The sequence below is a fragment of the Theileria annulata genome, chromosome 2 (assembly GCF_000003225.4).
Source record: "Theileria annulata chromosome 2, complete sequence, *** SEQUENCING IN PROGRESS ***".
Lineage (NCBI taxonomy): Eukaryota > Apicomplexa > Aconoidasida > Piroplasmida > Theileriidae > Theileria > Theileria annulata.
Genome location: NC_011099.1, coordinates 1389746 through 1412827, shown reverse-complemented (window position 1 = coordinate 1412827; position 23082 = coordinate 1389746). Strand labels below are relative to the sequence as shown.

General features: G+C 33.2%; 9 protein-coding genes across 9 annotated transcripts, besides 6 other annotated features; 3 read left to right on the top strand and 6 right to left on the bottom strand.

Annotated features, from left to right (window-relative positions):
- Window positions 1–64: 64 nt before the first annotated feature.
- TA12285 (uncharacterized protein) lies at window positions 65–6488 on the bottom strand (the record flags this gene model as incomplete). Its single annotated transcript, XM_947347.1, has 5 exons — window positions 65–891; window positions 977–1740; window positions 1812–5529; window positions 5593–6159; window positions 6191–6488. 5 exons carry the CDS (start codon window positions 6486–6488, stop codon window positions 65–67), a joined length of 6174 nt encoding a protein of 2057 aa, XP_952440.1.
- A 360-nt stretch (window positions 6489–6848) lies between these two features.
- TA12290 (uncharacterized protein) lies at window positions 6849–8488 on the bottom strand (the record flags this gene model as incomplete). The annotated part of the gene is made up of 6 exons (XM_947346.1): window positions 6849–7211; window positions 7243–8005; window positions 8046–8086; window positions 8119–8229; window positions 8259–8329; window positions 8395–8488. The coding sequence occupies 6 exons, from the start codon at window positions 8486–8488 to the stop codon at window positions 6849–6851; spliced, it is 1443 nt and encodes a 480-aa protein (XP_952439.1).
- A 194-nt stretch (window positions 8489–8682) lies between these two features.
- TA12295 (chaperone protein DnaJ, putative) lies at window positions 8683–10359 on the bottom strand (the record flags this gene model as incomplete). Its single annotated transcript, XM_947345.1, has 6 exons — window positions 8683–8865; window positions 8921–9026; window positions 9059–9150; window positions 9217–9351; window positions 9401–9678; window positions 9735–10359. 6 exons carry the CDS (start codon window positions 10357–10359, stop codon window positions 8683–8685), a joined length of 1419 nt encoding a protein of 472 aa, XP_952438.1.
- Window positions 10360–12455: 2096 nt separating this feature from the next.
- On the top strand, window positions 12456–12987 carry TA12315 (uncharacterized protein; the record flags this gene model as incomplete). Its single annotated transcript, XM_947344.1, has 4 exons — window positions 12456–12473; window positions 12507–12529; window positions 12565–12780; window positions 12816–12987. 4 exons carry the CDS (start codon window positions 12456–12458, stop codon window positions 12985–12987), a joined length of 429 nt encoding a protein of 142 aa, XP_952437.1.
- A 134-nt stretch (window positions 12988–13121) lies between these two features.
- TA12320 (uncharacterized protein) lies at window positions 13122–15296 on the top strand (the record flags this gene model as incomplete). The annotated part of the gene is made up of 1 exon (XM_947343.1): window positions 13122–15296. The coding sequence occupies one exon, from the start codon at window positions 13122–13124 to the stop codon at window positions 15294–15296; it is 2175 nt and encodes a 724-aa protein (XP_952436.1).
- Window positions 15297–15384: 88 nt separating this feature from the next.
- TA12325 (uncharacterized protein) lies at window positions 15385–17534 on the bottom strand (the record flags this gene model as incomplete). Its single annotated transcript, XM_947342.1, has 6 exons — window positions 15385–15610; window positions 15671–15925; window positions 15992–16802; window positions 16875–16983; window positions 17013–17126; window positions 17166–17534. 6 exons carry the CDS (start codon window positions 17532–17534, stop codon window positions 15385–15387), a joined length of 1884 nt encoding a protein of 627 aa, XP_952435.1.
- Window positions 15460–15528: a sequence feature (5 probable transmembrane helices predicted for TA12325 by TMHMM2.0 at aa 156-178, 377-399, 473-490, 555-577 and 581-603).
- Window positions 15538–15606: a sequence feature (5 probable transmembrane helices predicted for TA12325 by TMHMM2.0 at aa 156-178, 377-399, 473-490, 555-577 and 581-603).
- Window positions 15859–15912: a sequence feature (5 probable transmembrane helices predicted for TA12325 by TMHMM2.0 at aa 156-178, 377-399, 473-490, 555-577 and 581-603).
- Window positions 16198–16266: a sequence feature (5 probable transmembrane helices predicted for TA12325 by TMHMM2.0 at aa 156-178, 377-399, 473-490, 555-577 and 581-603).
- Window positions 16933–16983: a sequence feature (5 probable transmembrane helices predicted for TA12325 by TMHMM2.0 at aa 156-178, 377-399, 473-490, 555-577 and 581-603).
- Window positions 17013–17030: a sequence feature (5 probable transmembrane helices predicted for TA12325 by TMHMM2.0 at aa 156-178, 377-399, 473-490, 555-577 and 581-603).
- A 217-nt stretch (window positions 17535–17751) lies between the features above and the next one.
- On the bottom strand, window positions 17752–19689 carry TA12330 (RNA helicase, putative; the record flags this gene model as incomplete). The annotated part of the gene is made up of 2 exons (XM_947341.1): window positions 17752–19613; window positions 19665–19689. The coding sequence occupies 2 exons, from the start codon at window positions 19687–19689 to the stop codon at window positions 17752–17754; spliced, it is 1887 nt and encodes a 628-aa protein (XP_952434.1).
- A 183-nt stretch (window positions 19690–19872) lies between these two features.
- Window positions 19873–22230, bottom strand: TA12335 (uncharacterized protein; the record flags this gene model as incomplete). Its single annotated transcript, XM_947340.1, has 5 exons — window positions 19873–19980; window positions 20059–20285; window positions 20339–20657; window positions 20692–21907; window positions 21977–22230. The coding sequence occupies 5 exons, from the start codon at window positions 22228–22230 to the stop codon at window positions 19873–19875; spliced, it is 2124 nt and encodes a 707-aa protein (XP_952433.1).
- A 232-nt stretch (window positions 22231–22462) lies between these two features.
- TA12340 (ubiquitin-conjugating enzyme E2, putative) lies at window positions 22463–23012 on the top strand (the record flags this gene model as incomplete). Its single annotated transcript, XM_947339.1, has 3 exons — window positions 22463–22703; window positions 22736–22824; window positions 22854–23012. The coding sequence occupies 3 exons, from the start codon at window positions 22463–22465 to the stop codon at window positions 23010–23012; spliced, it is 489 nt and encodes a 162-aa protein (XP_952432.1).
- Between the last annotated feature and the right edge of the window lie 70 nt (window positions 23013–23082).

The following is a 23082-nucleotide window of genomic DNA, read 5'->3' as shown; positions in this document are numbered from 1 at the left end:
TTACATGATACACATAACATGTATTGATTCAGTGAATTGAAAAATATTCATAAAGTTTAAAAAACTAGTTAATGAGGGACTTGATGTAATTTTTAAGTGATTCCAGAAGCTCCAGATTATCTTGTGAATACTTGTCCAGCAACTTTTTCAATACATCGACGTCGTGATACACTACCTTTATTGCAGACTTTGTGAGCTTGTTATCCCTACTTTTATACCTTATTATGTAGAAGACTGTTTTGATGAATGCTTCAAAAAAGTTGTTGTATGCGAACTGAATATAATACTGTGGTATTTTATCAATGAATAGGAAGATGCTATCGGGGAACTTTTCGACAATATCCTTAATTTTGTATCCCGTATTGACTTCCGGTGTGTATAGATTGTAGAAGACATGGTGTTTGAAATCCACCAGTACCAATTTCCACATGACTACGGTGATGGTATCCATGATCAGCTGATTTGATTCGCGTTTGAGTATCCTCTGTGATGCGAAGATGAGTGACGAGAGCGACTTTGAGTGGGGGATTTCAAGCAATTGTTGTGGTTCCAAGAAGAAAAAGCGGTTAACATCGGAGACCAGCGAAGTTCCAATGGTGTCGTGCAAGAATTCGTACTCTGGATCTCTTTGCCTGATCTGGCTGTAGTAGAATCCGAAAATGTCCTCGGGGACCTTCATAAGGTTGTTCGATAAGTAGTTCATGTTTGCAATACGCGTAAGGTCGTCCATTACGGTCTTAGACTTGAAGTCGTTACTGTACTTGTCAACCAGGCCAACGACGTGGTGGTAAGATGAGCTTTTCTGTGACTTAACTCCAAGTGTGTTCTTAAGCCTCTTCCACAAAGTCTTCTTAGCCTTTTTTTCGTCATCACCTGCACCCACACCATCTCCTACAACATATTTATATTAAATAATTTACATTAAATATTAGAATGTTAGGCTGTGGTTATAAATGTATATAATAAAGGGTTATACCTGATGGAATTCCATCGATGATGTTAGCATGTATATTATAGAGATTGCTGAGTTTGTAGCACTTTAGAATTGCTCTATTGTATGACCTGATTGAGTTTTCACAGGCGCTTGTGAACGGAAGTATGAGCCACTCGACTGGGGGTGAGAGATGAAATGATGCCTTGAGGCATGCGTTTAGCACTGTGACCAAGTTTACAACTCCTTGGGTATACGAGTTCTCAGTACTAACTCTCTTCCAATCCTCATTATCAACAGAGGAATCAATCATGTCAGACATTGAGACGAACTTATGTTCGAGAGCCCTGGTCAGGGTATCCTTTATGGTTTTTAAAAACTCAGCATATCCGCTAAGCTTGTGGTTAGAGTTTTTGTAGCAGAAGAACATGCAGTTTAATAGCCTCTGTTCCTGCTGGGCTGGGTCACTTGCTGGCGTCCTCACTATATAACTCGAGTCAAATTCGCGCTGTAACACCATTAGCCTTCTGAACTCGGGCATTACCAACTCCGTATTGATTTTAAGTTTTTCATACACCTTTTTGTAGTGCAATATACTGCAGTTTGAGAGCAGAGACGAGAATTCGCCGAACTGGAGGAAGCTGTTCCAGACATTACTCGATGCTGTGCACTGGTACCTCAGCATCTGCAACATCTCCTCTGTGATGAGAGGAATTAGGCCATTATTGTCCAGGGATGAATCATTAGTTTCCTTCACTCTATCCACACACTCATCAACAAATACCTTCGCATTCCGATTCACTATATACCTACACCATTTTATCCACATTATCTATATTTAATATTGAAAATCTATATCTATATATATAACTAAGGTAACCTGAATATGTTAATCATATTCCAGTGTGGTTTATCATTTTCATCATCTGCTTCAAAAATTGAAAGGTTAGGTATGTTATCTGAGAGTCTTGGGTAAAGAGCTCTGAACATCATAACGAAAACTGAAAGGACGTAGAAAAGGCCGCTAGAGTCGACGAATTGGGAGAACTTGCACAAGCACTTGAACAACTCATTCTTGAAGCTAACGCATGACAGCCTCAAGAATAATATTGTCATGATACTTCTCTCTATTGATGAAGGTGTTAGTAGTGAATAGTCATAATTGTACTTTACGTCCAGTGATGCCCTACGTACAGGGTTTGTTGATCCAACTGTGGTGTAAGTTGATTTGCCCATGGAGTGGCCAGCTTTAACTCCAATATCAGTTATGTTAGGAGTATCATTGCCTGATATTATTGTGAATAGAGTCGGTGACTGATAATTGATCAACTGTGAAATTATGAATTGAACTTTATTGCATGCTTTATTTGAATCCATTGCCTTGAGTTGTGTTAGTACTGAATTAGACATTTCAGTAATATTTTCCAGAGTAATGAGTTCAATGGAGGTTTTATCTTGATACGTGTAATTAGGCATCAGATCTTCTGGTGTAAAATTTCCACCGATTTTGTATTTTAACAGGTCGAACAGAAGGTATGAATCGAGGTCCGACAGTCCAACTGGCAAGTGGTGCAAGTTGGTTGGCATTTGCAATAGGATGTACAACTGTTTAGCTACATTTTCTGTTATCTTAAATTTCAACTTAACCATTGACCTTAGTCGTTCCTTTATTCCTGTACTTGATATTCTAAGCCTCTTATAATTCTCGAATCCATCTTCTGTGTGGTTGGGTTGTGTACTGTACTCTACTGTGGAATCCTTTGCTGGTGTGGAAATAACTCCTTCTGTTGGAGTGTTTTCTGCAGGCGTGTTAATTTTGTAAAACCATAGTGATGATGCTGCCATTATTGAGTGTGCGATAATTGGGATTTGGTTCTTGAAATTGTTGTTTTCATTATCCTTAACGTTGTGCTTCAGGAGGTTAAAGTTTGGCAAAATTCCCGTCTGCATAAAGGAACTAAGGTACAAAATCGTCTGAAAGTGTTGTGGGAAGTCTGACATTGGAATTTCATCGCATGTCAGGTATTTGTGGAGATAACTGCAAATCAGGAGCACCACTGGCTCTTCCATTCTGAAACTCTTTGATAATACTACTTCATCAACTCTGTGGTTAAAGTACTTATTCCATGATTTATTTGTCATTAAATCATTTTCCACCGACTTTATAATCTTCTTTTGCTCCTTCTTTTTTGATTTATTGGAACGTTTTGTTTTTTTTAGCTTTTCCTTATTCACTGTTCTGCCACGTGGCGTGATACACCTTTGGAAACACGTCGTTTTGTTACTTCTAACTTCTGCTAGCACTGAAATTTCATGATCGTTATAAAAACTCAGGTTTATTGCGAAATCTTCCTGTTTAAGTTGTCTCATTTGGCGTTCGTCTTCTGGCAAGTTAAAATGTGATTTGAACTCCTCGTCCAAATCCTCAACCATCACTAACCTCCTCAACAACTCCAGCAAATTTCCTTTGACCAGGCCATCATTTTCTCTACTTTGGTCAGAATTTTGAAGCAGGCCAGCTCTTGGCGAATCAACCGAACAAGATTTATCCACTTTGCTTATAGCGTACTGTTTAAGTGAATTTACTATACCCAATGAATACAACAGCTCCTTCAACACTAAGTTTCCAATCTTATCAATAAGTGGTTTGTCTCCGAATTTAAAACCGTGGAGCAATTCTTCTTGTGGTTCTTTTGAGTTGATGCATCTCAACCATCTATCTTGCAAATCCTTACAGTGGTTTGGTATGAGGTATATGACTCTCGTGAGTTTCTGCAGTAGTGTTATGTGGACGAAATGTAGCTGCCTATACATCCATTGGTAAAACTCCTTAATCACAAATAGCTTTTCGCTATGAATTACAATATCTCCCTTTGAAAAGGAGTCGATCAGAAGCAAAATTCTGTACCTTATGTCCATGACGTGCAGCCTCATTGCTGGTGAGCGTGCTGTGAACGAGTCTCTTGGTTTCAAAGCAACATCCAGGATACCATATTCGAATTCTGACACTGAGGTCCTAAACTTATACGTCTCTATCGTCTTCCTCAGCTTAATGAGCACTTGCTCTAAAATGCCCAAATTTGCCAACAAATACTCCCTCAACTCTCCCGTTTCTTCGTTCAGACAGGGGTGATTTAAGAACGATGACACATACTGGTGCATCAGTACTAACATTTCCAGGGAGAATATTGTCCATTGGTCTTCATCCATATACTTATCGTACAGTGAATATGGAAGTATTGCTAGAACTGCTCTATCTGACAACTCTACATAACCGTCTACTGAACGTGGGCTTTGATCAGCTTTGGTTGATGCTGCTGAATCAATTTGCTTTACTAGTTGATCAAAATCGACTATTGGGTATGCATCGTAGTCTTCAAACAATTTAACTATATTTTTTACCTTATCATTTAACCAATCAAATTGTGACTCCAACCTTTTTTCTCTGCACTTATTAAACAAAGTTAGCATATGTTCGTCCAATCTACGTCTTGTTATTCTCAATATTCTCTTCGGGTCGCCTACTACTCCTGGGTTTATATATCGAAGCTTTTTATCATCAATTTCTTTTTTGGGAGATTGGCTTTCCTTCTCGGTAGCCATTCTATCTTCTTTATATGCTTCTTCCATAGATTTCGCTACGGTTTTCTCCTCTTGATTCTCTTCAACTTCAGATTCACTTACTTCTTCATCAGTTTCTTTGTATCTTGTATCGGTTTTTTCTTCCAAATGCTTGATAAAAGTACCGTACTCGTCGGAATCCAGATAATTTGACTCTAAACTAAGTAGCTTTATATTCTCAATTTCTTCAGGCTTCTCCGTTTCATCAGGTTTAACCAATTTGCCATCATTAGCATTAGTTTCTTCCTGTTTAAGAGGTTTTTTTGAGGCTTTTTGTCGTTTCAGAAATTTCATGTGTGATGGAACACCAAGGTTAAGTACTGAAGTGGTGGTTAATTCTAGGATGTCAGACTCGTTCGCCTTTGAAATTTCTGTCGGTGTATATCTCGAATCACTGCACTGATCAAAATCGTTTTCGCTAATCTTATATATATTGTATGTATCTTTAGCATTATTTTTATCCTCGTCTAGAACGTTTTCTTCGTCATAGCTTTTATTTTCAGTAATATGATTAGCATTTGCGGTGCTATAACTAGCGTCAACTAACGATGTATCATATTCCTCGTCTGATACATTTCCGGATTCATAACTTTCTTCAACAGTAACATTCATTTGATCTTCCTTACTGTGTTCTGAGCTCCTAGACGTATTATCTGGCTGTACTTGTGTGTCAGATTCTATTGGCCCCGGGTGCGCTGGTATCCATATGCCTTCATACGGATCATCAGTGGGAACTGACCTTGAGTGTTGTGGTTCAGACTCAACTGTTTGTCCAGTGAGGCATGCTTCAAATCTTTTAAAATCGTTGTTCGGCGAGAACTTGACTACTTCATCCCACATAAGTTCCAACTGGGAATAAACTCCCTTTTTGTACTTGGCGTGGTTATCCATCCAGTGCTGGAAACACCTGGAAAATAGTTCCAGCCTCTTCTTCTCTAAATCACAGAAATGGGAATGGTATTCCGAAGGACTTTCACCTATACACAATATATCTCTGATATCAATAATTATGTTTTTACTATGTATAAAATATATATTACCTGTTTCTGAATTATTTGTCTTATCATTAACCTTTGACAACTGGGAGACAACGTCTGCTTGTTTTTTGGAGACTTTGCTGATTTGTGAGAGTACATCCACGTCTGCATTTTTGAAGTCTACGATTTCTCTCAACTCGGGCGCGTTTGTAAACAGGTTTTGTATATTATTTCCGAGTGTCACTTTAGCTCTTACTGTTCTATTTTTTGCTTTTGAAATTAACTTTGTATCAAACTGGTCATCTGAGGCGAGGTATTGAGTCAGTTGTGACTCGTATGCTAGACAATCCTGCAGCTCCTTGTGTGATTTTAGTACCACGTCCACGTATTTTCGTATTTCACTATGTGAGTAGTTTGGTGAATTTTTGAACTCCTTAAGCTTTGGGATGAATCCTGAAATATCTTGTCTGAATGCTCGATTTTCATCTTTTCCAAACGTCTTTAGATATTCGTTTGAAAATGATGTGAGTGGCACAACCACTGACTTATCCAAAGATTCTGAAAACTTATTTGCTTCCTCATAAACTTGGTTCAGGAAGCTCAACATGCTTGTCATGACTTTCAGCACTCCTAAATGTTGTTTAATTGTTTTGAAACATACCTGCTTGTTCTGCAGTTGCTGATAGGATAACGTTTGACAGGTTTGGTGTATTTCCTCGAACCATCAACAATGCTTCGCAGGCTTGTGGTGTTAAACTACCAGAAGACGCTATATTATAGCAGGTCAATAATTTTTTTTCTGTGTCCTTTATCGATGCTGCGAATGTACTATATGTTTCCGACAGATCTTGGAATACATCCCTCAAAACCACCAGTGAATCCAATGAAACATCTGTTTTTAGTTCAAGAAGTGGCTGCAATAGCTCTTTTTGACTTTCTGATAAGTCATTCAACTCCATTGTTTTGATTTATGATCTATTGTACATATATAAAGTGATTATATGGAAAATTTTTAAATTGAAAAAATCTTATCATTATTTTTATATATAAAACAAGGTTCATCGTATAAATGAAAAACAGATTTTAATAATTGAAAATTTCATCTTGCCACACTTTGGTATGAATTTAAATATTTTACAAAAAATTTTCCAAATTTAACCATATAATCTATAATTAAATTACCAAATTAAAATTTTTTATTATTTAATATCATTTGTTTAGTTTTTTACTAAATTATATATTATCTTTATCTTACACATTTTCCATTTGTTCACTTCTATCCTATCACTCCCTTTAATGATTGAAAATACTTTTAATTTCTATATGTTTAATAATTTATAACTACATTCTGTTAATTTAATTCTTGAATCGATTCTATACACTTTTAAAAGGTGATCTTTTGTTATTTTACTGCTCAAATCAGAATCCAAATCTCTTAATGGCGTCTCTTTCACTTTTTCTCCATTTCTATCATTTGATTTTATATCTATATTATCTATATTTTCATCATTTTCCAATTTAGATTCAGAAATGTCAGGATTATCAACTTTTCCATCAACGGTCCCATCATGACTAATATCAACTATTTCTTCTCCCGCTTCAATATTCTGCTCTGGGATGTATCTAGCAGATTCTATAATTTCTCTAAAATTGAAGCTTGTGATCCGAGTTACCTGTTTAACCTGAAATGAATTATCTTGTGAAATACTTTACCTTAATTTCTTTATTTTCTTCAGAAATATTGGATTTATTTCTGTAATCGTTGGAAACGAATGATATATAATTTTTATCAAGATTCCTTGAAATGGTCATAAACAGGGATACCCTATCAGTGATGCATACTTCATCCGACTTTGCAATCCAGTTCTCTGGTATTATAGATTTAATGCACATAGTATCATCAATAAAATCACATATTTCTATATTCCCCTTCATATTCCCATCAATCACATCAATGTTATATCGATCATAATCAGAAGATATATTATAGTCAAGAGACTTGGGTGATGAGGACCATCCATGGTTATAGTCGTTAGAAGCACTTGCTCCGAGTGAAATTAGGAGGTCGTTATATAAATTTTGATCTGATAAATCATAATCGTATAGGGTTTTAGTTGGAGTTTTTGATTCTGGTGAGGGAGTTTTGTTCTTGGGAGAGTATTTAAGATGATTATCGGTATCATCAATAACTTTAGCGTACAAAGTTTTATATTTCTGTTCGGGATCCAGTGAGTCTGTATATATTAGAAATATTGCGTATGCTTTACAAAGAGTGATGATTTTCTTGAAAAAACGGCGGAATTTTCTTAAACTCGATTCGTTCGTGCCATAATTAACGATCCATTTCTGTAGACTGAGTACGGAGTCAATTACCAATGAGTGTATTCTCAACGCTCCAAACTTCAAGGAAAAGCTTAGTGACTTTAAAATCAAGTTAAATTCGTAAGTGTTATTCACTGGGAGGTACAACAAGTTTCTATTAGTTAATGACTTATGTGTATAATGTAGAAACTTACGACAAGTATGACTCTGGGTTTTTATCTCCCCCAGTGAGGACCTATGAATACACATATATAAAAACAGGCGTACTTTGTTTTCAATTTTATGGTTTAAAGTCTCCAAATCGAAAGAGTTGTCTGTATCTATTAATACCACTTTACCCTGGAGATCCTTTGTAGTGATCAAATCAGCAATTATGTGCTAAAAGCAATGTTTAATGATAAATATACCGAAATTAGGAGTGATTTTCCTGATCTGGAGGGTCCAGAAATCGAGAGGATATTATTCAAAGTGTAATTTTCTAAACACAAACATTTTCTTAAAAACAACAAAGATACAAATATATTAGCATATATAACAACATACTAATAGAGGAATCTGAGATGTATGGGCATGAATCTAGAGAAAATTGTTTCTTCCTGCGTCTCAACACACTTAGGAAAGAATCCTTTGAATACATCTCTTATTTTCATCAACTTGACCCTTTTCATGAAAATTTAAATCATAAATTATATTAATACACATTAAAATAAAATTTTGTTTCTAATTCTAAATAATTAAACTGGATCACCAACTATTGATTTTACACATTCACATAACATTTATTTAAAAAATATATTTAATAGTTAAATAGCAAAAATAAGCATATTAAATTTAACTTTCATCAATTTTGCCCAGTAAATCTTTTTGATTTTTCGTCAAAGTTTTTGGCAGTTGAACATTAAGTTTCACATAATGATTCATGTTATTATATCTTCCCACTTTGATCTCATCTCCTTGCTGCGAACATGATGGGATTTCTAACTCAAGTTCTCCGTTAAACGTTGTTACGTTAATCTAATAATTTGTTAAACCATTAATTTTATTTATTTATATTTATTAAGTATCATACCTTTCCTCCCAGAATAGCTTTCGTGTATGGAATTTTACAAATGGATACGATTCTATTACCATCGATATATTCTTCATTGGTACTTTTTAGGTTCAATTTCACATATCTATCATAATTATATGTAAATTTAGCACTTACAAGTCACCATCCCTTAGGTGGAATCCACCTGAATGTCCCATTCCCCTAATCCTTAGTGTTGATCCAGATTTTGAATTAAAAGGCACATTTATCTATATAATCATAGTTGTAATGGTTTAAGAACAATATAAATATGGTAAATTATAGAATTATCTAACTTTAATTGTAGTATCTTTAAGGACCCTTCCAGTATTATCACACTTATTACAGTCCTTCAATCTTTGATATCCTGTTCCTCTACACTTTGTACATGTTCTTGATGATCTAAAGAACCCATTCTTAGTTCTCTTCTCCTAAACATGAATGTAAAGTGTTATAGATAATAACTTATGTAAATATTACTTTAGTTTCCATCCCTTCTCCTTTACAAACATTACATTGGTCTATGAATTCATTCATTGAATCGTCATTATAATTACAGAAATTACAATTTTCCCATTTGTGTACTGGTATAGACACATTTCCTCCCATTAAAAGTGTCTTTAAATCAACATCGGCTTCACATGTTAAGTCAAGCCTTGAGTTTGTTCTAAATTTGCTTTGCTTTGTTCTCTTAACGGTAGGTTTATTTAAGCCAAAAAGATTTGTGAAAAAATTTCCAAATAAATTTTTACCTGATCCTAAATCATTAATATAATTTAATATAAAAATTTTAATTAGAAATTTAGTTATAAACCTAATGAAAACTCAGGTGAATCATCATCATTTATGATAGAAATTTCAATTTCTCCAGATGGTTCGTCTTCAAAATCTTCGGAATCAAACTGTGAATCGACTAGGTATTGGTTATTAATCGAATTATAATCATCATATAATTTATCATAATCCTTTCTGCTCGTTTCATCAGAAAGTACTTTATATGCCAAATCTATATCTGACCTAAGTTTTGGATCCACACTTGGGAGTGTGTTCAAAGACTCATTTATGTTGTTATATTTATTCTCAATGTCCTCATGTGAACATGATTTATCTAGTGACAGAATCCTATAATAATCTACAAAATCATTTTCATAGCCAAAATTTTTATTTTTAGCTTTTGTTTTAACAAAATGGTCCAAAGATTCCAAGTCATTTAAAGAATCAAAATCAAAGGAAGTTTTATACACGAAAGGATTAAGGAATCCAGCAGTCAAAAACCTATTTCTAGGCGTTCGAATAAATAAGAGTTTGTTATTTAATATTCCTATATTCCTACAATGTGTTTTATTTGTTTTTATGTTAATTGATATGGTTAAATTAAAATTCCTGAATATAAATATAAAGAAAACAAATTTAATATATTTGTATGTTAAAAATAACATTATCGTTATTTATATTTAAAAGTTCCATAATTTAAAAATTATTCTTAACTACAATTTTGTTATCACATTTTCGATCCCACAAATTTATAATTATGTATACACATTGTTGAAATTTTACATTGATTTTACTTATTCTTTGCATCTTTCTCAATTATTTATTTCCTTATAAATAATATAATTTTTAATTCTGAAATTTCAATATTATGTCTGAACTTGAGGATATTTACCATGAAATTTCCAGACTTAGGCAAGAATATGAATATGTCAGTTGATTTACTTATTTATCTTATTTATAAATTCATATTTTTCAACTATTTGGTTATTTACAAATTACTTTACTTTTATTATTTGATATATTACCCATTGTTATTTTTTATTTTATCACACATTATTTAATTTTAGCATTTGAAAAACAACAATCCTTCCGCTCGTGTTCAATATGAATACGCGTGTATGCTTATGTGTTCCCCCAAATCATCGGATCTTGATTCCGCCATCGATCTCTTCGATGAATTGATCCGAATTCAATATCAAAGGTATTTGTTATTTTAACTCTACTAATTTATTTTTACGTTTGATTATTTAATATCAATATTAATTTATAGCGTAAATTGTATGTACCAACTTGCTTTGTGTTATATTAAGCGTAAAAGATATCGTAAGGCCAGGAAGTATTTGGAGCTAATTCTTAGGATGGTACATTGATTTAACTACACCATGTATTATTCAGGATCCCAGGAACCAAATGGCTCTTTCTCTCAAGAGTTTATTATACGTTTTATTATCGGAAGGTACTAATTCCATTCTTTATTATCTATAGAGGCTATGTTTGGTACAATTTTCGCTATAATGACAGGTACTAATCATTTTTAAACAACCGATACGTTAGGATTCTGCATATTCTCAATGTATAAGCTATGGAGAAAGTGACTGGCTTTTCCTTCTACATTTAATATAGTTAATTCACGAGTCATTAATCCTAATAATTACCACACTACTTGTATACTTATATATTTAAGTTGAAACATTAAAAATCTACAAAAGTTGTGAAAAGGTCGTATGCCGCAAAAACAAAAATCCAATTTGCATAAAAAAGTCGATGATTGATAGATTGCATGGCACGCTTCGATGCTTTATAGTATAAAAGTGGTAGTCTTGGACTTGCGTTATGGAATTTCTAAACTTATTTAAAATATAAAATGTTTACCTCTGCGTTTGTTGACATATTACGATTAAAATGAATTCTAAGGTGTAAAGGAGCACCAATTTTCTAAAAATTTATGTAAATATTTATGTCTAACCTTTGGTAATTTTGAATAAAAATTAAACAACGTCATTTTAAATTAATACTAACTGACTGTTGTAAGGATGGTGTATGAGGAAACAGAGTAGTGGATTAAAATAAATATAAATTATGAAATGATTAATAATAATTAATATGAAAATTGTGAGAAAGAAAATTAAAAGGCAAGGATTGATTTTAATCTGGTTAAAAAAATTAGACCTTCAGTTTAGTCCTACGCCAGTACCTTCTTTTAGCATTATACCTATAACATAATTTATAATAATCTCCAAAGTATTATATAAAATTACCTTATTTTGTTGCCTGTCTTTAACCTAAACCAATGTGGTATTGGTCGGTTTTGCTTCATCTTCTTTCCTAAATGCTTTTTAAGAGTCAATGTTCTAACAGATCCCTATAAAAATAAAAATAAGATCTAGATATAATTAAATATATGTAAATAATTGTTTATACTAATGATCAGTTTACAATGGTGTATAATTTTATTATTGTCAATAACTATGTATAAGATTCTATATAAAAATAAATACTAAGGATTATATAAAAAGTTTACCATTATTAAGAATCTAGCAAATCTAATGAATTTTATATATAATGATTATGATTCATGTGATCCAGGTAATGGGGGAGAAGGTTAATTGAGATAATAGAAAATTAAAATAAAATGAAGTAACACTACATATCATCATTTATTATTAATTACATTTGTTAGTTTATAATGTTTAATTTTAAAGTTAAAATCAATGATTCAATTATTAAACACCAATGTAGATGATACTAAAATGTGTTAATAATGATTTCTAATAATAATGTAAAACATTCAATCATTAATATTAAATTTCAGAGATTATATATTTTAGTCTCGATGTTAGTTTTTATATTGTGTTATTTAGAACTAATAGTTATCATTCTTTTACACATTTATTTCATAGATTTTCAAATTCAACAGAAGAATCCGAGAATTTAAATTGTTTAAATATTGACCAGTCTGATATCGAGGCATATTTTAAGGCGAACATTATTTTACAGTATGGAATCCTGGGATATGTGGGATTTCCATTTAAAGTATTACAATACGACAATGTAAAAAACATTTTCATAATTGAAACTAATAACGAGTAAGTTTGTTATTTTTTATAACAAATTAATTCAGTTGTTTGACAAAGTTACATCTAATTATTTCAAACCAGTTTCCTGCACAGTGCCCAGTAGATTTTTCAACCAACATACTAAATTCAAAAATGCAATATAAATTTAAAATACTGAAATTTAATAACAGCTTATCATCATTAATTCATGATGATTTTGTTCTCAACACATCTTAACATCCATTCATTAGATATTTTCATTAAAATTTAATATTGTCCAGAATTTGATTTCACAATTTTTTTTATAGTTAAATTATCTATTTAAATGTTTATATAGTTGTTTTTGTAATAACTTACCCATTTTTCCAATCATGGCCGATAATGAGAATTCAGACTCACCAAACAAGAGATATAATACAAGACCAAAGTCGAAAACCAGTTTTGAAGCCATTTTAAATAAATATGATGATATTGAAACCGAATTTGCACCAAAATCGTCCAAAAGAGGAAGACCACCAGGTAGCGGCAACGCCGCAAAGAATCAAGCTATGTACAAAGCACAAAATTACCACCCGCAATTTTATCAAAATAATATGCAAATTTATCCAAACAATATGAGAAATTATCAACCCCAATGTAATATGCCAAATGTTCAATATCATGTTCCAACACAATATCACCCGTATCACCCTTATAAATATAGCCCAGAACAAATGAACCAACCGAGCTTTAATAATAGAATGAACCAACCCAACGTTGGATACTTGTATCAACCGAATGCTCCCCAAAATGTGCCACCTCAAGCCCAGATGATGTATAAATCTGGCACATATCCAGTTTCCTCGAACATTCCTATGCAATATAGACCTAATGTTAACCCAGTAATGTCACAAATGCATTATGAAACTAAAATGGTTGCTCCCAATCAACCACAACATGTTCAAGCACAAATGGTTCAACCACAACCGATTAGAGGTGCCCAACTACAAGTTCCACATGTACAACACCCACACCAACAAACCCATCCACAAGTTCAACAGGTAGCACAACACCCTCAGATGATTAACCCGAACTATCCTTATCCTAATTATACCGCTGTGAAATCACCAATAATGGATAACTCTCAAGCCCAAATGTGTAATATGGATAACACTAATACTAATGTATTAATGCAGAGACGAGCTACACAAATGCAATTAATGAGTCAACCTACAGTAGAAGTTAAACAGACAGGAACGAGTAATTTGGAAGAGGGAACAGTTACAGAAAATGAGTCAGAAGCAGATTTCATCCGTAAAAGAATGAAATATTCAGGAGAAATATCACAACTAATTATCAACTCACAAACTTACGGATATTATATATCAAAACCACGAGTTTCTGAACAAAAATTACAAGTACAAAGATCAAACGGAATGCAAAACTATTTCAACGCAGTCGATGTAATTCTAAAAGATATTTCCAAGACCTCATTGAGTAAAAATATGGATAGCTTGATGCCAAGAATTACAGTTACAGAAGTGTATAACCTACAAAGTTTAGATAAGTTGGTCGAGTTTAACTATCTGCTGACACCCAACGTATATAAACAAATTCTTAATTATTTCAACTGTATTGTGGAATCTAATATTCAATTTCCAGTCCTACTGAGCACATCATATCGCAAGTCTTTATCTAAATCCCTTTCCTTACAGTCATCATCACAGTCAGATTCAGATAAATCACGATCTGAAAGCCCACATAACTCACAACCAAATTCACCAAACTCTAAAACTGATCATTTAGACTACGGTAATGAAAAATCAATAGTAGATTCTCAGGAGGTAAACAACTATTCCAATAACTCTCAAGACTCCATGTTAAGTACAGATGATTCACAGAAAATTAAGTTAGAACTAAATTCACAGAATACTAAGGCACAATCAGAGTCCTCTAAGACCAAGCCAGACCAGTTTCAGAGTTACTTCAAGTCCAATAAAATCAAGCTAACACGAGATAACAACGTGCTTCCAACAACATTTGAGTGTTTGAAAGAGCTCAAGCAGGATGAAATGAACCAGTTTTTCGCTCTTTTGGACAAAAACATGTGCAAAGTTATCAGGAACGGAGGTGTTGAAAAGTCACTCGTTAAAAGCGTGATTCTCTCAAATGAAGATTTAAAGAGCCATTACCAGGTCTGTAAATCAAGCGACAAGGAACCCTCATTCTCTTTAAAGTATCAATTTGCGTCGTTTTTTGCTAATGACTTTTTTGATAAAAGGGTCCCCTTCTTCACTACTGTTGATTTTGCACACTCCGACCCTTCATACCTTCTCCACTCTAAACTTGGCACTAAAAAGCAGACGAACTCATTCATCCACTACGCCAAGGTTTCAAGATCCTTTGACGCCTTTATTTACAAGTTGTACGCCCACGCCCACTTTGAGCTTTCGAAACTCGTTTCTGAACTCGATTCTGACGCCAAGAACCCGACTCACCAACTTTCCATAAGGTGCTCGCTATTTAATGTCCCCAAAATCCTTAACATGATTCACTCTAACAGTTAATCTCCTATTCTTTCTACACTTTCTCAGTTCCATATACACTAGCATAGATTAGATAATCAGAATAAAGGTGAATTATATATAGAAAAGATTACAAGGCCCCAACTTTATATAGTTCTGGATCCAGTGAATAAATATTCTCTTTCTTCTTGATGGAATAAGCCGTTAGAAGAATCGATGTTGTGATTTTAGCGAATACCAACGAAACCCAAGAAAACAGAAAGATTATCAGGATCCTGGGTGAAATGTAGAATCCCATCTTCGGTATTGTGGATATTATCAAAGTGACAATTGGTGTTGATATGAATCCCAAGCGCCTAAAATATTTAAATCAACACAACAACAATTATTTGGAATATTTATTATTTGCAAAATACCTTGATGATATGTGCGAGAATGAGAATGAACACTTGCACGGTACTTTTAGTTTACAAAAGGTAAGCTTCCTCAGGTTATACAGTGACCTTGATAGGAGCGTATCTGCGATTAAAACAGAATCGTACGTTTCGAACGTTTCCGAGAGCAGTTTGTTGAATTTAATAATGTATGAATGCTTCACGAGGTCAATCATCACTTCAATTCCATACACTAAAAAGAGCCACGTGAAAACTGAAATATACGACTTCAAATTCCTATACACATAATTACTTATTTATTAGTAAAAATAGCTAAAATTACTATATATTCAATGTTATTACCTTCTAGATGTAGACATTTTGAAGAAAACAAGTAATCCGTCTAAAACCAGATGACACCTTTCAACTGCGTCTGATGCGAATATTATAAATAGTGACAGGTGGGTATGTTTCTTGAACACTGAGGACTTGATTTCGGCGAAGTTGTTTGTTATTAGAACCAGGAACATGGTATATTCTGGCGAATTGATTCCTATGTTGAGAATCAATACCCTGACCAGGTGTATAAAGGCGTGGAACGTTATTGTTAGAACTACAAAACAGTACAGAAATACAAATTTATAATATACATTGAACCCATCCACGTAGTTTCTACAACCATTCAATACCGATTCTGTTTTAATTGTATGTACTGATCCTTTATTCTCTCTTGACAAACTCCTTTTTATACTTTTATTTATCTGATTCTGTGTGTTGCTCGTAAATAAATTCAATAAATTTTTTCCGTTATTACAAAATTGTTGAGAATCTGATCTTGGTAATCTCATCTGCGTACTTGTTCCATTATTGTTGGTGAACTGAATAATGAAAATGTTAATTGTTGTTTTGACTAGGCTATCCATTATATCTCTGCTGAACGATCTGCAGAGTCTTTCACAAATTTCCAGCATGTTAAACAGCACGTACAGTTTCATTATTGGTTGCGCCTTTATATTATGATAAACCTTTGATGTATCTATGAAAGAAAAGATATAAACTGAGGCCAACAGCACAAAAAACCTCACACAACCACAAACTTCTGACAATGTTATACTTCTCGCTTCTTCAGAGCTGTCGTTTGATTTATCACTTCTACCGCTATTAACTTCCCTATCTAGAAAATTGTAAATAATGAATAAATAATTAAATAGAGGCTAAAATCTACAACACTGTAACTATCTTGTACCTTTGTTACTAGTAAAGAGGCTCAGGAAATCGTTACGAAACGTATACTTTAGTTCCTTGAGTACGTATAATATGAACTTTGTAATAAGATATGACACGGTTGTGACCGCCTAAATTTTTTAATTAATTATTTAGTTACCTGAATTGGCATCAAAGTCAGTTCAAACAACACCGAATCAAGACAGATGCCGACCGAATGGAATATCAGTCTTTCGAAAAATTTAGGTAATCTTGCCATATGTATCAAAAGATTCTATACATATATATAAATATAAATATAGAGAAAAAATACCTTAGGTATCGAATCCAGAACAAATAAATAACCTGATTTATCTGTATTATTTGAACTAGTAGCCGAATTCAATGTCTCTTTATGATGTTTACACTGTTTTTTGTCATTCGATTCTATTTTATTTTGACATTTTTTACAAGATGTGTTTGAATTTAAGGATTCTTCTAACTTCTTCTTCTCAAAGTCCTTGCTTCCGTTTAATTCCGTGTTATGAATCTCATGGGTACAGAATTTTTGGATATTATTGCCAGCATCCTTAGAATTTGGACTATCAGGGTTCTTATTATCACCTTCAGGTTCATTGTAGTTTGACAACCCTTTGAATTCTAGTTTTACGAATTTGAAGAAATTCAAAAGGTAAAAATTCATGATCAGAATTCGATAATTTTGTACCCCTCATAAACAACTGTGATCAGGAAACACATTTCAATATACTGATAAATTTTCTTATAAAAAATACAAATAATTATTTTAATTAAGTCTTATCTAAAATTACATATACTATTAGGCTAGTTTTGTTAAGTAATCCACGACATTACCAACACTACAAATATAAAAAATTTTAACTAAATTATAAAATAATTAATTAATCTTCATCTGAGCTTGAAATTTCATCATTTGGTGTGTATTCTTTCCCTATTTTCTCTTGGTCGTTATATCCACTACTGGTGAAATCATTTCTGGAAGTTTTGCTAAATTTACTCGTGACAAATTCATTGGTTTTATTCATTTCTAAACCTCTTTTACCTCTGTTACTATTCTGTTTCAACAAAGTCCCCTTTGACATGTATTCTATAAAGTCCATTCCCAACTGTTTTGACCTTTTGTATGGTCCAAATGTCATTGCTAACGCCTTCAAATGTTCAGGTATAGTTATATAATCATCGGAAGTTGGATTTTTGGTGGCATTGATTTTGATTTTGCACTTTTTACTTTCAGTTTCTAGGTAGTTTAATATGTACGCTGCCATTTTATTATCATTTTTTGTGAAAAATGTGTAGCTGGTTCCCTTTGAATTCCCTCTTGCACATCTTCCCACTCTGTGTAGAAATGTATGGAAATGCCTTGGTGTATCGTAGTTTATCACCACTCCAACTGCTGGGATATCTAGTCCTCTGCAAACCAAATCGGTTGCAATCAGTGTTCGATAACTACCCTTCTTAAAGCTTGAAATTGTGCTATGGCGTTCCGTGGGAAGCATATCTCCGTAAAGTTTACAGGACGACTTGTAACCGGAGTACAGGAATGAATACAGCTGTTCCACAACCTCTCTCGAGTTACAGAAAATAATTACTTGCGATTGAGACTCAAGTGATGGGAGGTTATCTTCCAGCCAAGTATTTTTTTGTGCCAAAAAGTTGTGTGAGAACGCCGTTAGGAACTTGAGTTGGATGTTTTCAAGGTTTATTACATCTGACAAACCTACTTTTACTGTTATCGTGTTTCTCACCAACGACTTTATCTTTTTATATATCTCATCAGTTGTTGAGGCAGAAACTAGTACCATGAGCGTATCGTCTCTCAGTAAATTCAATATACTTATTACCTTCGACTCATACTCCTTTGTAAACATCTTGTCAGCTTCGTCGAGCACGAAAAACTTAGTTTCTGACAAATTGATTCCCTTTGAAGAGATCATATCAACTAGTCTCTGTGGCGTGCAAATTGCAATTTCACATCCGTTATGCACCGACCTGAACATTTCAGTCTTATCAACTCCCGTTGTAATCAGTGTGATTCTTAAATTGATACCTTTGCAAAGCTTCTTAACCAAACCATAAACTTGGTTACAAAGTTCCCTTGTGAGTGTTAGGATCAGTGCGTACACATTTTTTTTACCTGAAACTGACTTCCACTGCTTGATTAAATCAAGCACTTTCACTACTATTGGTATCAAGTATGATATGGTCTTCCCACTTCCAGTTTCCGATAATATTATTGTATTTCTTCCCTGCAAAATACATGGTATTACTTGGCTCTGCACTGGCGTTGGCTCGTAGAATCCCATTTTTTCTATCCGGTTCAGAATAGTTGGTGGTATGCTCTTAGATATGTGGATAAATGACGAAATTGGCTTTGGAACTCTTGTTCCAAACGTCTCGATGTTGAATCTTTTCTTAAAATTTACACATTCTTCTAAGCTCATTGAATCCACCTCTTCATCTGGTATATATATGTTCTTTACATAATCCTTTGTGCTCAAATCATTCTGGGTCAGTGAGGGTTTTATTGTTTTTGCGATGTTTATTTCTTGATCCTTTTCTTTAGCATACAAATTTGATTCTGTTTCATTCTTTTCTTTATTTTTCTTTAAAATGTCATAAAACTCTTCCAAATGTCTTTCATTGTCATTATAGCAGACTTCCGAGTTACTGAATCCCGTCGGCTTTGATTTTACCAAAGTTTCCATATAATCATCTATGGAATCTTTGGCCGTTTCTTTGGAATCTGTAGAAATAAATTTATTTTAAAATCCATATTCAAATTGGTTTAAAATACCTGGATTTGTTTCAGTTTTATCCATCTATTTTTTCTCATCCACTCTCGTTTTATTATATCATTAAAATATTTTATAATTTAAACATTTACTAGTGTACATTTGGATAATTTATAATAATTCTATGGCTCATTACACCATATTCTGGAACAACTTAACGTTATGAGTAACACTATCTATTACTAAATAGAACAAATTAGTTTCAAGATATTAAAAATCAGCAGCGATTGACAGGTGATCTGACGGATAAAGTTTTGATGGTAATCCAATGTATTCTGATGCTTCTTCTGCTTTGATTCCTGGCATATTCCTCTTTACCTACACGACACATCATGTTTATATATGGTCGAATGACTTTATATATTTTTATCTAATATTATATATGTATTCCGGTACCTTGACATTATTTGAGTGAAAAATAAAGTCCAGTGTTCCGTTGAATACTTGGCAATAGTTGGTGAATGGCAATTGATTCTGGTCATATGAATCAGAATAACCTTGAAAGTTTGGAACTTGCAAGATTTCATCTTTGTTAAGATTATTTTCATAAACTTCAAGTGGTTCAGTGAACCTTTCAAAGCCATCAGACACCAAAAAGCTCTTGTCATATACAAATCTTTCTCCTGTACATTTTTGTATATTGTATAATATATATATATATATTCGGATAACAAACCTAAAGACCAATCTGGATGATTGTAGGAAACATGTCCTGTAACAATTAGGTTATATATAGACTCATTGGGGAATGAGTTGAAATCTCCACACATCAGTGTGTATGAATCACTATTAACATCGAACCCATGTTTATCTGCTGCTTTGATTTTAAACTTTTCTAACTCATTAAGCATTACATAGGTCTGTAAAAGTCTTATATGTCCTGCCATTGGATGAAAGTATAAATGTGTATTTGCCACGAAAAGATATTTATTATTCCTTTTATTACGATAACATCCAAATTGGAACACTGTGTGATACTTGTCAAAGTAGTTTTCCTAAACACAATTTTCAATTAAGTTATGAACTAACGCTGTATAAGAGCCATTTTGTGCACAATTTATCTGTGATTGGCTTATATTCATCTGATTTTACAATATCTTTAAAGTACATGTCATGAAGTTCAAGGGGAGTGAACTGGCTCCTCTTTGCGAAAATGGCGCATCCTTCTCCTGCGTTTCCACCCTTGACTGTAAGCCACGAATGATACTTTGTATCAAAGAGGAACTTTAAATAATCGTTATATACTTTACGTGAACACTCCTGGAGGCACAGGATGTCGGGGTCCAGGTAGTTTATTTCTCGCCCAATTAGCTGATTTCTGTAATTATAATCTAAGTATTCACCGGGGCAATATGGGAAGAATGTGGATGATGGGTCTGACGACGTTAAGTATGTCGGTGATAGAATGTTGAAACTAACAACTCTGGTATCGTAATTCTGGTCCTGCAATGGGTTAGAAACTTGGTTTTTTGGATGAGAATTGAATTTTGATATTCTTTCAAATTGCCATGGGCAATTTGGTGATAAATCAACTCTTGATAAATTTGACTCGAATATATCATATTTCATAAGTGAATTTGTCACTCTTGCCTTAATGGTTTTACCTAAATCTGATAACCTTGGTACATATTGCAAATCGTTGCTCAGGAGGTTTCCTTCTGAATCTAGCCATTCTACATATACGTGTGAATAATTATTTTCTTCTTCGTCTTTTATTGTCAGTGGGACTGGGCAGTCTACCATACATGTGTGTAACAGCTTCACCTTATCCAGCTGGGGCACGTTTGTGAACAACTTTAGTAAATTATCATTGATTGATATGAATGAGGATTTGAGTATCGTTTCTTTGCAATTTGAACTCTCGTCAAATGTTTTGAAAAGGTTGGTTAGAAATGACACAGAATACTCTCCAAGTTCTTCTACCTGTGTCGTATTTTTTCCATTTCCTGACTTTGATAAATTCCTCTTCATTCTTGCTAATGTAACTCCAATTGTTTCAGATTTATCTCGTTCCATTTTTAGTTTTCTGTCTTTCCAAAACAGAGTTAGGTACAGCTTTTCTCCCTCCTCTGGGACTCTGGCTATTGCGTAATTATTACCTTGCATTTGTGAAGTATTATTTATTTTATATTCTTGAGAATCTAATGAAGCATCAAGTGTTCTAAAACTACTAATCCATTTATTATTAAAAATCGGCCATATTATTGATTCTAATATTTTATTATATCCTGGCTTTCCGCAAACACTAAATGTTTCATCGATTTGTTTAATTTTATATATTAAATTATATTTAACTATTATATACAAAATTTACCTGGTTGTTGTTGTTATTTTATGATCTGATTTGGGTGAAATAATTGATTTAATAGTTGAGAGAAATGATAAATTAACTTGTGAAGGGCATCTCTTTAAATTATAATCTTTAAAATTGTAGGATGCAAAGCGATTCCTGTATCCGTATAAGGAACATCTACTATACATGAAATATATTAATATATTGGTGCTAAAAAATCTTATGAATCTATCATAAATTAGTGGAATGACACAGATAAGCAGAAAGACGTTCATATGAGTAAACAAATAGATTTTCCAAACCTATCATGATAGAAGAGAGTAAAATGTTTACTCGTAAAAAATTTACATCTTATATATTGGTTAATTTCCTAGGAATCCCAATATCTCATCTCATACACTATGAAATTCTTCCGAACAATTTATTCTTTTTAATCTGTTTTTAAATCTATTCTATTTTAATTTTTCAAACCACTTTAATTTTTAAAATGTATATTAATTTGTTTAAATGTCGACTCTAGCTAGGCGTAGGATTGTTCAGGATATTTCCCGGATTACTAAGGACCCTCCAAAGGGTACCAACGCCCTTCCCTTTTCTGATAATATGATGTATTGTCATGCTATTATAAACGGGTCTGAGGGCACAATTTGGGAGTGTGGCACATTTCATTTAATCATAAAGTTTACTGAGGATTATCCTACAAAACCTCCTGTCGTTCGGTTTCTATCGAAAATGTTTCATCCAAATAGTAAGAGTTATATCAGAAATTTTATTTCTTAGTTTATTTTGATGGTTCCATATGTTTGGATATTTTACAGAACCAATGGACCCCTATGTATGATGTTTCTTCGATTTTGATATCAATTCAGGTATTTTATTACCATATCAAATTTTTTAGTCTCTTCTTAATGATCCTAATCCAATGTCTCCTGCCAATACTGAGGCTTCTAAGATCTATACTGATGATTTCTTTTTATACCAAACTCGTGTTCTTCAGTGTGTAGAGGATAGTTGGTACGTTCCTACTCTCACAGAGTCTTTTCTTGAAGCTCTTTAATCCTATAATTATACTTTTTATACATATATGTGGTCCTCAGTATACACATTTTCGTACACATTTCTCTATA